We start from the raw sequence: 14,944 nt of genomic DNA, 5'->3' as shown, positions 1-14,944 counted from the left end.
CCGACCACCAAGGGAGAGGGTATGCGATGCATCCCTTTCTGATACCCAGCGGCTCTCCTCCTGCTTGAGGGGGCTCGTCTGGGAGCCTTGATGCTTCTCCCACCTGCTAAGCTGGGAAAGGTCATGGCTGCATCACGTCTACTAGATGTGTAAGATTTCCTTAGGTAAGGACTCCCCGAACCACTGTTTACAGGTACCTCCTCCAGAACACGTAAAAGTAGTTATTCTGCGAGGAAAAAAATAATAATAATAACCTCTTTAGAAGACCGCTTTCCCGCTTCATTCCATTATCCGCAGACACTGCCAGGTCTCTGAGCCACGTGCCCCAGGACACAGGCGTATCACGGGACTTCTTCTAAACCACTGAATGTTGAAGTCATCGTTCTCCGTGTGTAGGCCCTCTTTACCACCCGAGATCGGGCAGCCATCCTTGACACTGACTTTCTGGAGATGTGTTTGGTTTTCGTGGGAGTCGGTGAGACAGGCGTGACAAAAATCCAGAGTGTTCCGTGGAAGAGGAGGTTCATGAAGTAGGACGATAGATCACGTGATCTCATTTTCTTCACTTTCTCTAACCTTCACAGTGGGACAAAGAGAACCTTAAAAAAAAAGCCACTAGCGAGGGTTTTTCTGAAGGTTAATTATGAAAACATCAGTGCCTGCACTTCACTTAAAATCTTCTGAAAATCCATCAATTGGTTTTTGTGTCTCACTCTAAACTCCGCTCCACCCAGGCTGCTTCCTAAATTCCCTTCAGTGTCTATTTGTTTCCCTTCTTCCACGTCCTTCTTTCTGCCGCTTGGTCCCATGGCGCATAGACTCCTCCCACTTTCTGTCTCATTCCTGAACACAGCAAAGCTGCTCCTGCCTAACTGGTTCCAGGTCAGCCAGGCTATCGACTTCCCAGGAGCTAGGTTTTTACCTTTTGTGATCTCTTGCCCCTTATCCAGGTTGTAAACTGAATTGGGCTGGAGCTCTTAACGGCAGGTTTCCTTGAAATTTCCCGTGAACGGCCCTTTGGATGTCCGTGTGAATTACACCTCCACCCACCACTGTCCTTTGCAAGTAGTCTGTTCATCTTTGCAGAAGGGGCCCAGGGATCAGTCAGCCCTTATTACCTCTCGTTGTTGTAGAAGGTTCCGTCTAGGTGGCTAGCCAGGTCTGTATTGCAAGGCAGTGGAGGTCTTACTCACTCTGTAGAAATACCCACCCCATTTCTCCATTACATGGAACAATGCTTTTCATTCGTGGCTAGCCTCTCGCTAGCTTAGGCTGGTTTGGGTTTTTGGTTTGTTTTTGTTTTGTTTTTTAAGACCTTTCTTAGCACCCCTGAACTACTCCCCCCCCACCCACAGCTTTAATTTTTCACCCCAGAGTAAAGCTAATCTTGTGTCCTTCAACAGCTGCAACTCTCTGTGATCACTGTTCCAACCACAGAGACTCTGGTTAAGAGGAAATTTTAAAAACAAACAATGCTGCATTTCTGTCCATATACAAATTGCCTTTACATACGGGCTTGTCTTTGCTTCTGTCTCTCTCTGCTCCCGGCCTCGGGTCTCCCCGTGATGCATGATGATCTCGTAGATGTGCCTTAGCCTTTCAACGTTAGCGCTTGAACCCTCTCTGCACACAAAAGGCATCTGTGGTAATGAGCACCCAGATTCTTGCTGGCATACCCAAGAATAAAGTAAAATTGCCACTCATACAGCATTGTAGAATCCCTTGCCTTAACGGATGTGATCGTATGGGCTTCCTGCGTCTTAACAAGCAGTGTTACATATATTTATCTTGCCCAGAAAGTACACTTGTGGAATTTAACATTTGCTCCTTACTTCAAACAGACTAAAGGTTATGGAGCTGAATGATTGTGTGTCCCATTTTAAAGGTCCAGGCTATCCCTGAGATTAAGATTCGTTCCTAAAAAATCTTCCAGACTGGATCTTGACAAATGGATAGCTAAATTAATTTGCACTCTTCTCTCTTGCACTGTTTGCTGCATTACAGCCCCCATTAGCCTTAAAAGCTGCAACAGCTAAATCCAGTGACAGGAACGTACATAAAGCCTGAGCTTGAAAGAAAGAAAGAAAGAAAGAAAGAAAGAAAGAAAGAAAGAAAGAAAGAAAGAAAGAAAGAAAGAAAGAAAGAGAGAGAGAAAGAAAGAGAGAGAGAGAGAGAGAGAGAAAGAAAGATAGAAAGAAAGAAAGAAAGAAAGAGAAAGAAAGAGAGAGAGAGAAAGAAAGAGAGAGAAAGAGAGAAAGAAAGATAGAAAGAAAGAAAGAAAGAAAGAAAGAAAGAAAGAAAGAAAGAAAGAAAGAAAGAAAGAAAGAAAGAAAGAAAGAAAAGAAAGAAAGAGAGAGAGAGAGAGAGAGAAAGAGGCAGCCCATAGCCATCCATTTCTTTCCTCCCACTCAGATGCAATAACTGAAACCCATTGCCCAGGTCAGAGTTTCATTACAAGAAAATGTACGAATGCAATAGAAAAATATTTTTAAACTCGAAGGGCATAGTTGATTTCTGATTTCTCTGAAAGGAAGTGTTCCTGTGTTACTTTGTACCTTCCATAAGCAGGATATCGAATTGCTCCCCTTGTCAGGGAGGCACACTACCACTGAGTCCCCCAGTCGCCCGACTCCCTCAAAAGCACATTAAAGCTTCATCCTGGGGACCCTTGAAAGCAAGAAATTGTGAGCCCAATCCGATGTGCTGGTGCCACCTAGAGTCCTAGACCCGGCGGGGTGGGGGTGGGGGGAAGAGCTGGGCGTCTCTGTCCCGTGCATTCTGCGTGGAGTCGGTCTCCTGACCTTTGTGTGAAGGCTCACATCTAGCGGTAGCTTTCTCTAGGGAGGACTTTTTGAAGGCTCTAGAGTCCTGAAAGGAATATTTGATGTCAACTTGCCACATTGACCTTGTTGCAGCCTTACAACTATTAGGCCTTTAGTATCATTAGAATCCCTTTCTAAATAAAAAACCATTAGAGGGACCCAACTGAAATGGGAGCCATCCAGAGTCTCATTGCGGTTTGCCCTGAGTTTCTTCTCTGTCTCTTCCATCCCATGCACATTGACATTCCGACCATATGCTTCTGTTTCAACTATTGCTATTGGTAAGCCCCCACTTCCTTTTTTTTCGTTTCCTTTTTTTTTTTAATATCATGCCAAGTTGTCCACGTAGTTTAATTCATGAAGATATATGCTGTAATATTGAAGAGCAAACTGCATAATCTAAATTGTCCCTGGAGTCCTCTGTTAAAATACAGAGACAGCCAGACCATTACCCAGGGTCAGAGTCCTTCATGCAGATTTCTCTCCAAAATTAAAATCAAAGAAAAACCTACCACCCTCCTGGGGGGCTGAGGGTGGGGGGGGGTGTTGTTTTATTTTATTTTGTTTTGAATTTTCTTTGAAGTTAGTTGACTTTGCGTATGAGATGTACGTAGAATTACCTATTCCTGGGGTGACAGATTTTGCTCCTGTCCAACAGTTGGATCCAACTTTTCCCTGTAGTCAACTTAGGAAAATATTTTGTGTTTCCCTCCCAAGATAATGTGGATGTTGTACTGTCTCTGCCCAGTTGCATCCGGAGTTAGTTGCTTAACGAGGAATGTACCTTAGACCGCACTCAGCACTGTTTTAAACACCCTTAGCAGCTTAAGTAGGAAATTCAGGCCCAGGGGGAGTTCAACATGCAGGTCATACTACACATGTGACTGTCATAAATTAAAACACTAAAATCACTTTAGAATAAGAGATGAATAGCTATAGGGCCAAATCCTGAAACACATTTAGAAATCCTTTCACAGGCATGAAATAGGTCATCTCTAAATGAGTATTTCTCTTTTTAGAAGTATGTATCCAATGAAGTGTTTGTGTTTCTTGGGAAAGAAAACAGCAAGGTTTTTCTTACGGATGTCTAAGCACTCAAAACCCAGTATACCTTGGAGAAAGTGGGTCCCAACCCCAGGCTCACGTTAGTTTGGCTTCATAGTCTAATGTCGTCAGCCATTGTGTGCGTAAAGTGTATCCAGTCACAATAAGGAGAGTGCAGCCATAGTTCACAGAGTATGCCAAGCGAGGGAAGTCCCAACACCATAGCACATGTTTTCCACGTCTTACATACGAAGGAAAGAAGTACACCTGTGCTTAAGACAGAATTACGGTCGAGAGCCTTGCTTCATGTAACGCTGCTGTTCTCCAGGGTCTTGGTTTAATGATTCCTACTCTGTGCTAGGGGTATGTGGGTTATATATATCACTCTGTGATATTTGCGTGGTGCGAGGGGTATATGCTTAGCTGCTTTTAGGCATTCATTCATCAAATACCAAGCCCCCGTAATGTGGACAGCTTCATGCTAGTGCCTGTGGAGACAGAAAATTCCTTGAACCCCTTAAAATATGGCACTGGGAATAGGTTGTACACACTAGAAGTCAATTACAGGAGGTACTGTGCAGTAAGGGCTGACTCGGTGGCATGGGCAGAGGAGCAAGGAGGGCATCACAGGACAATCAGTTCTGTCTGCCATCAGGGACTGGGTAGAATGTGGATAAGATAGGGTGGCATTTTAGAAATTAAGCACCAAGGCCCAACTTTAGTTCAAGCATCTGTGTTCAGTGTGTGTGTGTGTACATTGTGTGTATTTATGTCCCAGGCATGTATCACACCACCATTGCTAGGAAATACACACTTTTCATTCTAGAATGTTTACTAACTTACCTTTTTTCTAGAGTTGACATCTCCATTAAGACTGTTTGTCACTCCTCATTGATTGAATGCGTATTGAGTGTTACTGATAGGCCAGGATGCGTGGTAACAAGAATCTTTTTTTTTTTAATGCTTATTTATTTTTGAGAGAGAGAGAGACAGAGCAAGAGTGGGGGAGGGACAGAGAGAGAGGGGGAGACAGAATCCGAAGCAGGATCCAGGCCTGCTGTCAGCCCAGAGCCCAAAGCGGGGCTCGAACTCATGAGCCATGAGATCATGACCTAAGCCAAAGTCGGATGCGTAACCAACTCAGCCATCCAGGTGCCCAAATAAGAATCTTATTAGGTGCTACCAAATATGAAGGAGACATCTTTGTAATGAGCCATCTTGTCAAGTTTTTGCCCAAAATTGCGTGGCCATTTTCTTTTCATACTGTCTCCAGTGTGTAGATTTTTATTTTGCTGGCAAGTATAAGCCTATATTACAAATAGCATCATAGCCAGCCAATTTTGTCTTTTAATTTTTTTAGTGTTTATTTATTTTTGAGAGAGAGAGAAAGAGAGAGAGAGAGCCAGAGAAAGATGGAGACACAGAATCAGAGCTGTCAGCAAAGAGCCCAACGCGGGGCTTGAACCCATGAACTACGAGATTATGACCTGAGCCGAAGTTGAATGCTTAACCTGCTGAGCCACCCAGGCGCCCCAGCCAGCCAGTTTTTGACCCACACTGATTTAGGAGGGAATAAAACGAGTTAGAATACTCTACTGATGAAGGTCACCTGATTCTGCCTTTTAAAAAAAAAAAGGCCTGAGAGATAGGAACTGAGGGTTATTTTTCTAATGCTTCTATCATCATTTCCATACTTTCATGTTCCTTGTTTAAAAATAATCCAAGAGATTATTTATCCACAGTGCAGAAAACTAGCCTCAAACACATGGGTTTCTCAGGCTTAGAAAGTGATGGTTGGATCCCTCTTGGTTGGAAAGGTAGGACTTAGAAGGAACCAGCCCTCCAGCACGTAAGCAGAGAAGACTAGAAGTGACTATTCCTAGACCCCCTTCCCTCTGCACCGCCACCTCCCTTGCAGTGCCCCTTCCCCCTCTCTGCCCCTCCTGCCCAGCCGTCACCCACACCAGGGCAGAGGAGTTGTTTCCTTGTGAGAGGAAACCACTGTACAAGATCCTATGATTTTCAGAACATCTGGTTTGCAAATGAAAAGATCTCAGGGGCATAGCAGCAGTAGTGAAGGATTCTGAACAAAACTTGAAATTGCTTAACAAAAAAACCAGTCCACTCCCCATCCAGCTGTTCTATGGAAGGAGCGGAGGGTGACTTTAAGAAGGAAGAGAGTTTTATCGTGACTCTCCTATCTGGACCTTTGTAGCTTCCAGTGTGTTCCTGTCCCCTTTCTCCCGGCCCTCAGAAATGGGAGTTTAATTAAAGCCTAACATAGTTGGAAAGAAAATTGACCAGGAATCCGGTAGAAAATAAATTTCGAAGTTTAATTTTCCAGCACGTATTTTTGCTTTCAATAGATTTCAAATAAATCAGAAATAAATAAAGAAAAGAATTTTTTAAAAAAAACATATATTTAATATATATTGGCCAGCAGAACGCAACTATGAAAATAAAATTGTCAGGGGAATTCTTTGCCTGCCCTAGTGTCTAGATTTAAAGCAGCCCCGTAACACAAACTGAAGGGGAATTCAATTAAGAAAACCCATTGGCTCCTTATTGACTTTAGTTAAGAAAATAAACTGGGGGAAAGTGTATTAAATATGTCTGGACTGCTTAGTATGCTTTCATTTAAGCTTATGACAATCAAAATGGGAAAATTTAAATTTTTTAGAATTAAGCTCTGCTTTTGAACAGATTGGGTTCTCTGGGTTATTACCCTGTGTATTTTTTAACGTATACCCGACTCACACACACACCCCAAAATGCAGTCTTGCAGGGAATCTGTGCATTGTAACGCAGGAGGACTACAGAGCAATTGGAGAAGAGAACGTATTTAAGGTTGTGAATTTAATTTTGTTCTAGGATTTTCATTTTCATTTATGGCACCCGTTGTGTTTGAGACCATGGACTAATTTATGGATTAGTTTTAAACCCCCAGTCTGTCACACTCAATGAACAATTCTAAGTTGGAGAGAATCCATACGAAAGGATTAGAATGTGCCACAGTGGAGCTTACACATGACTGTTTCAACTAAATATTGCCCAGCTGCCTCTCATGCAGCAATTTTTTTTTTTTCCTACTTGGTTAAATGGCTACTGTCTCTAATCTCACACATTGTCAGAGCCTTTCCACTTTGTAAGTATCTTACACTGCCACATGAAATATAGGTGATGTTTAATTTATTCAAGATAAGGTGCCATAAACTGTGTGTATGGCTGGGGGGCCGAGAAGTCAATGTTTAGTGAAATGCGCATCTTTCAAATAGCACAGGGCCTGCCCTTGGCCACCTTGTTTGATTATACTCCTAAAGCAGCTAGAGAATGACTCTTAAGGCCGTACACACTTAGTGGGTTTGCAAAACCACGGGATTTGTTGTTGTTGTTGTTGACCATTTAAAATAAGCGTCCAAAAAAATAAAATAAAATAAAAATTAAAATTAAAATTAAAAAAAAAAATTAAAAAAAAAAAAAAAAAGGGGCGCCTGGGTGGCGCAGTCGGTTAAGCGTCCGACTTCAGCCAGGTCACGATCTCGCGGTCCGTGAGTTCGAGCCCCACGTCGGGCTCTGGGCTGATGGCTCAGAGCCTGGAGCCTGTTTCCGATTCTGTGTCCCCCTCTCTCTCTGCCCCTCCCCCGTTCATGCTCTGTCTCTCTCTGTCCCAAAAATACAATGGAAACGTTGAAAAAAAAAAAAAATTTAAAATAAGCGTCCAATACGTTTGCCCTTCTTGTAATTAAAATTAACATAGGGCCAGAAGCTCAGCAAGGCCTTTTCAGGTTCATAACCCTATGCCACCGAGAGCCCAACTCAACTCTCTGTGACCTCTTTTTCCCCCGGGGCCTAGCTCAGAGATTAGTTTCTTAAAGGCAAAATGAAGTTTAAAGAAGTCTTCGCTGGGACAATTAGGAGCTGTCATTTTTCAAGTGAAGCGCAGCATTGCTGACGTGCGTTGGAAGGTTACCGCTCACATTTTGCCCGTACCCTCAGAATGCTGTCCGACGACCCCACAAGCCGATTCACCTGGGCGGGCCCGCACGTCTCAGCAGCCTTCTGATGGAGACGCCCCTAATAAATCCTACCTCACGGAGCCACACTTGCTTCAGAGCCAGGGTGTCTGTGGTTTCTGCACGAAGTCATAATGCAATTATGAAGGAGAATTAGATTCTGCGACAGTGCTCTCCTGCAGGGAGCACAGTCACTTCTGAAGAAGGGTTTTTTTTTTTTTTTTGCTTTTTTTTTTTTTTTCCTTCTTTACTCGAAGCCGCCTCTGTTCACACAGCGCACCAGGTGCTCTCAGAGAATTAGAATCAGCGTGCCCCCCGACACACCCTCAAACCTTGCTCGAACTCTGTGGCCAGCCTGTGTGTCTGCTCTATTCTCCTGCTCCGTTGCTGACCATGACTTTGCCATTTCCAGCCGCAGCGACTGTGTGGTTTGACGTGAACGTGTGTTTGCTTTGAACTGTCCTCGAAGGTGTTTCTTCCCCCTCCCGGCATTCCTTTTTCCTCCCCGTTTGGGTGCAATTGATGGATTTCCCATCCCCAGAATGGGAAAGCAAGCTGCACTGTGGACTTTTCTCCTTTATTTTCTAGTACCCACAGAGAAGCCTACGCCCAGGTTCCCTCAGATTAATTTCGTGATAAAGCGGACAGTGTTGGGATGTAGGAAACAGTAAATCGAGGAGTCACTGGTTAATGCGGAGATACGATTTTTAGGGCTCTAACCTTTAGGATTTACTCCACCTCCTTTCTTTCAGTCTATGCTAATTGTTCACCTGCTAAAAGATAAAGCGTATGAGAAAATGCTGCTATAAAAATAAGCCAAAGTGTGTGTTGTTTTGTTTTGTTTTTTTAATTTTGAAAAGGAGCCAATGCCTACCCATAAAATGTATTAACCTGCATATAAATGTTTCTGTACAAATGTGCATTTGATGTTGCCCCTGAAATTGAAAACACCTCAAACTAAAGCTTGACTTGAATGTTTCAAGTAAGGAGATGTGTCAGCTGCATCATGACAGTCTGGTATAGCGATGTTTCAACTGTACAATTCTTGGTATTGTTTTTTACTGCTATTTTATGCACACAGACTTGACTTGTAAGTAAGTATTGTGTTCTTATGCGGTGTATTTTATGTCTTTCTTTCCTTCATCTAATCTTCAGAAACTCAGCTATAAGTTATATTAAGCTGCAGTGGCTTCTCAGACTGCTGGTTAATTCTGGCTCCTTAGAAGGGCTGCAAGTTTTTGATGATATAGGGTCCCAAGGAAAGCATGCAACTGAAGAGGAACACTGGTGTGAATTCATGGGTCAGATTTGCAAACTAGAAGCACCAGGCTCATATGACCAAAAAAAAAAAAAAAAGTTGGCATCCCAGTGCATTTAAACATTGCCTGTGTCGTGTCTGGAAGAGTCTTTTGGAGTCTCTAGAATTCATAAAAATAATTACCAGCTTAAGTAGCTGCGTTATATGAGAGAAAGAGGAAAAAAAAAAGGACAGGTAACTAACTACCTGCAGTTTTAACCAAGAACGCCACCCCAGCTAGAGATGATGAGCTGCTGTGCCCGTATCACCGACCTCTTCAGGCCAGAAGGGGATAGTGGAAGGAAACATACCGGAGAGGTATAGAGCTGAACACGGAAGTGCGGCCAGATGGGTTGACTTTGGAATTGAGTTGGCCGTGGGAGTGGTGTTTAAGAAAAAAAAAAAAAGAAAAAAAGAAAAAGACTGGAAAAAAAATGTCATCGTGCATTTTGTTAGATATTTATCCCACTATCCCTCTAGCCAAAAATAAAAAGGAAATTTCTTGAGCCCCTTGAACAGTTTTCCTGTGAAGAGGAGCCAGGACAGCCGGCCTGGTTTGAAGCCTAGCAGGAGGAGGAGGAAACTCGAACAGCATGGGAAATAGAAGAAGAGACAGACCACATCCTCTTCCCCAGCAAGTGCGTCTGGCAGCGAAAAAGTGAACGTGCCGTCTCGTGCTGCCGCCGTGAAGGCAGGGCTCCTGGCAGCTCACCACAACGATTGTGCTTCCGAACTGTGAACACGGGGACGGCTGGGTCCTTTAATTTGTGGAACGTCACATGATCACAAGTGGCGTTTGGCAAATGGTGTGGACGTGCCATTTCCCTGACCGTCTTCTGCTCACAGGCTGTACGACAGCAGGAGCTGCAGAGTGAAGAATGGATCCGTGGTGAATGGATCCGTGGTGGGTCGTGGCGGCAGGGGGGGCGGGGTGTGTACCAAAACTTACCCGGAAACCTTTAATATGTTCATTCCCATGGCCTCCCAGTTAACTGAACCTTCCCGCTGAACCCTGCTGGAATAACACACAGGATGGAAACCTTGAGCTCATGTGTTCGTCTACCGGCATCTACCAGCCTCACAAGGATCCTGAAAGTGTGATTGACGCAGTGATGCCTAATTGGCAGGCACGAAGCCGAGTGCCCGCGTGGGCTGGCTTAAAACAAAGGCAATGTTTGAATGTATGAATCCATTGTTCGGCCAGCCTTCCGACTGGGCTCTTCTGTCACAGTCCTGAGCCTTGATGCGCTAAGAGTTTGCACTGGTGTTTCTCCTCACTCTGCATGTTCCCCTGACTATTGACTAGCAAGTAGATGTGTCCCGGCAAGACCCCCAGAACCAAAGAATTGACTGTTTTCCTCACTGGCTCGCAGCTTTGAGCTGAAGGCATGTCTTAAAACAGTGCAACTCACTTCAAATGCTTTTTGCTTTTCATTTATTATTGCTTGTCACGCGATGTTCTTTGAAAGCTTGCTCATATATTATCTGTTCCATTTTTTTTCCATTTTCCCTTTTTTTGCATGCCGTTCCTCCTGTTTCCTCCCTTCCTCCAATCCTCTGTTCCCGTCTGTAGACACAGCAGCGACGACAGAGCCCGCAGTTCACGGTTGGTATCACATTACTGTTTATCTACTTTCTCAGCGCTGCTGAGAGGCAAGGCAAGCCTGGGAAAAAGAGAAATGCAGTCTTCAAGGGAAATCGTGTTTCAAGTAGACTGATCTCATAAATATACTATAATTTTTTAAGGCTTGAAAGGATGTCGGGTCTTGTCATTTCTGTTGTGAGTTCAGCAGCCAGTGGTGACAGAGGCGAGGTAGCCGCCTCACTGGCTGGGACGCAGGTCATGGCCCTTGTTGATAGAACTCCAGGCAGACACCAAAATACAAGGGACTCCAAAAACAAATACTTGCCTGAAAATCACAGCCTCTGGTTTAAAGACCCAATTGCTTTCTTCATTTATAGGCTAGAATCCCAGGTACACTTGGAAGAGGGGTCGTTCGGATCACTTACTAGTTGAGGCCGAAGGACAGGTGAGAACAGAAGAGTCCCATTTAAATTCACGAGGTCATCACTCTTCTCTTAATTATGTTCCCAATCCCGTTTGCCTCTGCAAACCAGTGCCAGTTCGCTCTCAATCTCTATGCGTGCGTGAAGGTTTACGCTATTTACACCAGCATTTGGCAGGATCCCTCTCCGGACCAAGAATGACACCATATATAAGTTTTAGCAGCATTAAGTAGGACTTGACAAAATCATTTGTGTACAGGCAGCTTGTAGGCAAAATAACTAGAAAGTTGGTTAAGGTTTTAACCAAAAAGTGGTTTAAAAAAAAAAAAAAAAAAGGCCACCGGGCTATCCTTTTCACAACTTCATCCTACCTTACAAGGTTGGAATAAGTTCGTTAACTTTTCTGTGTCTCTTCAGTCAGAAAATTAGAATTATGTTTCATCTGTATATGACTTTATTTCTTAACTCTCAACCCTGGTGATGTTGTGCTTAGAGAAAGATACGTTAGTTAAAAATTGGGCAGAATTTTAATAATTGAGTTCCAGGGAATTTTTTGGTAAAGGGCCTATTTAAATCACTTTGCATGTTGTACAGTGTTGGAATGCATCGTTTAAGTGCCTAGAGGTGATCAGCCAACACTTTACTGTTCATGCACCTTTAGCAAAGCATCTCTTCCTAGCACAGACTGACTTCCTTAAAACAGACCTACGTTTGAGGACTTGTCAGTTGGAAATCTCTAAGCAAGACCTGTCCTGGGTGAGCTGTCCTTGAAGGTCAGGCCTTGACGCTTGGCACGTCGCCCCCGTATTTGCGCTTTGTGACGAGGAATCCCAAGAAAGCAGAACGAACTTAGGTACGAAGAGCAGTAAATCCCTCCCCACTCCCTGCCCACCTCACCTGGCCCTTTCCTGTCGTTGGCACAAAGGGAAAAATTAAAGGGCCAGTTACACTGACAATCGGGAGAAGTCAACTAGGTATAAAGCTCCCACTTTCTAAGGTAATGCCCCATAGTGCTTGCTACGGCTCAGGCACTGTGCTCCATTAAGCTTGGTTATTTGTAGGTTTCGTCATTAATGGAGCACTTCCTGACTGTTATCGATTAGTCTCAGAGCTTTAAGGCTATTTTAATGTCGTTCAAGAGATTTTGTTCTATTCTTTTTAAGATGCTTTAAGTTCTGAGCTTCCTATAATTGACTCCAGGGTCAAATGTAACCATCAGATTCTGGAATTGTGTGAGATCTTTGAAGAAATATTGATCATTTATCTCCTAAGACTCCAGAGTTCTATTTGCTAGGTCCCTTCAATAAAACCTGTGTACTTATGTGAATCTAATGGATGTAGGTCTTGGAGTCGGGTGAGGTATTCCAAGTAGGAAATCTGTTCCCTGACCTGAAAAATGAGAAGTTAGCTTAGGGGCCAGTCTTGGTCTAGGGCACGGTTTTTGATTAGGTCTTTCTGTCTAGAAAGAAAGTGATGGTGATTTCTTTTTGTGGTATAACAAAGAGACACTTGGAATAAGACTTTATAGCATTCCTGTGGCAGGAAACAGAGAAGCAACCACTGCCTTATTAGTTCAAGGACAGTGTTCAAGCCAGCAATACACCAGTAGGATGTTGTTCACTGGCTGGCAGTACATGGGAAACAACCTAGAGCCAAGAAATCTTGGGGAGAAAAAAAAAAAACAATGGCCACACACAGTTCCTTAACGGCAGAAGGAGAGAAGTGATAGCCCAGGTTGGTCCCTGTTTGATACATTTATAAACACATTCTCCTGACTTGTCTAAAGTCCTGACAGCATCCTCACCAAGAGGTCCTACCACCATCTCGAACAGCATACCCTCCAGCCTACAGCAAGAAGCTGTAATGAAAGCAACAGTAATATCTAGAATTTTACTTGGCGGAGGGAAGACCCATCTTCAGGTTAGTCGTCAACGGGGGTAGAATACGATGGAAACTACAAAGCAGGGGACCAGGTTTCCAGAGAGATAAAGATCTGGAACTGATTGTAATTGAGTGCCTTGTGGCTAAAACCCAACTTCTTCAGTACAGCAACCATTTGATTTCGATTCACTTGAGAGTAACCTTGAGATGTTCACGATAGAGATCCGGGCCTAGAAAAATGTCATGGTCTGAGAACTTGGCAACTTAAATGACAAGACGTATTAGGTCAGCCAGTCGTGGCCGCTTGATTTGTCTTAAAAATCTCCATACTGGAGTTCTTTCTATATTTCTCTTTTCTTTTATGAAAAGGGGGAAAAAATCATTTCCGAAAATCTTTCCCTTTGAAGACTCATTATAATACTTTATTCAAGCTTGTGTTGCTAGAGTATGTATGAAGTACACCAGTTGTTTATGTATGTTGACCATTTGTTCTTACCAATATCTGATTGGAATAAGCATGTGTTGGAAGGTTAGAAGTGCATGGGCATGATTCAAAATCAAATGGATTTTCTCCAAAAAGAAACCAAACCACAATCAGTCACAATGTGTTTTTTAAGGATCTAATTGATGGTAAAGATAAAAGCGAGTGTAAGAATGGGATTTTTAGACTAGGGTGACCGAAGGGATTTTCTTTGAATAAGGATCTTGAGCATTTGTGTTTTTGGAGCTCATCCTTAAGGCCTGGACAGGAAGAATCCTGTGTTATGTGTGCATGTTAAGCAATGCAAAAAAAAAAAAAACAAAAAAACAAACAAACAAAAAAAAAACACACTCTGCCAAATCCTGGTACCACATGGTCTGAAATTGATGGCAGAAATGCATGAGTGACTTAAAGCACGGATGGTGTCGTCGTCCTTATGATTATTGATGTGTGGGTGCGTGTGATGGTTTTTGTTTGTTCAAATGTGGGCGCTTCTCTGTAAGTGTCTTGTGCCTTGTTCTTTTTCAGCCCTGCGTGTACCCTCTCCCTTCCCCCACCCACCTCCCCTGTGTGAGGTTCTGGGTGACAGCATGTCCATGGTCTGGAATAGCGCTTGTGCTTTTGCTGCACTGCAGTGAGCTGGCTTCCTCTGGGTTTGAGGTCCTCTCTCTCTCTCTCGCTCTCTCTCCTCTTTGTCTCTCTCCCTTTCTCTCTCCCCTCTCTCTCCTCCCTGTTTTATTATTTTCTAGTCTACCTTTCCTTTGGCTTTCCACCTCTTGACATATCAGAGGCTGGTGATCTCATGAATTGATATATCCCAGATAAGTTTTTCAGCAGTCTTTAATTCAGTACGTAATTATGGTAAGACTCAAACCAGGAACCCCTCTGAAGTCATTTTTCACTTTCAGTTTTGGTTTCAAAATCTTTGGCCTGTGCTAGATACACATGCTCCTACCCTAGTCCGCTGCCCTCAGGAAAGCACCCCCTGAATCGCCCTTCCCCTGACTTATTTCTTTAGTAGTGCAAGCCTTGAGAGAATCCTAAAAGCACTTGAAACTCTCATATTGCTTTCTATTCAATTGTGGGGAAATTCCGAAGCCCGTTTTAAAGAAAAATAGCCAGCAGTGCGCATTATTACAACCTCTATGTCCACCATTTCTGTGTATGCACCTCTCTGCACATCTCTCTGTACGAGTACGCAACAGTGGCATTCAAAGGCTGTCATTCAGTCAAGGGACTCTGCAGACATTGTACGTTCTACTCAAGAACAAAGCTAAAGAGGTTTACGAATGGCTGCAGGACCTGAAGATTGTGTTTCAGCCTTGATATGCAGTTTGGAAACAATGTGCTACTGTTTAACGGCGTGAACCAAATTTCTGCCAATGGGAAGAAGGGACAA

The 14,944-nt window shown here is 43.5% G+C and overlaps 1 protein-coding gene across 16 annotated transcripts in view; it reads left to right on the top strand.

Annotated features, from left to right (window-relative positions):
- CADM1 (cell adhesion molecule 1) overlaps positions 1-14,944 on the top strand; it is a 442,451-nt gene that overhangs the window by 410,433 nt on the left and 17,074 nt on the right. For 12 of the 16 annotated variants that reach the window (XM_045038337.1, XM_045038336.1, XM_045038338.1 and 9 more), the window contains one exon: positions 10,750-10,782. The exons of the other annotated variants lie outside the window; for them this stretch is intronic. In XM_045038337.1, the coding sequence (XP_044894272.1) occupies positions 10,750-10,782 (33 nt within the window). The remainder of the gene's footprint in view (positions 1-10,749; positions 10,783-14,944) is intronic. 16 annotated transcript variants of the gene reach the window in all.

The sequence above is a fragment of the Felis catus genome, chromosome D1, assembly GCF_018350175.1.
Source record: "Felis catus isolate Fca126 chromosome D1, F.catus_Fca126_mat1.0, whole genome shotgun sequence".
Classification (NCBI taxonomy): domain Eukaryota; kingdom Metazoa; phylum Chordata; class Mammalia; order Carnivora; family Felidae; genus Felis; species Felis catus.
Note: the sequence above shows the minus strand (reverse complement) of the source record. Positions and strands in the feature narration are given on the sequence as shown.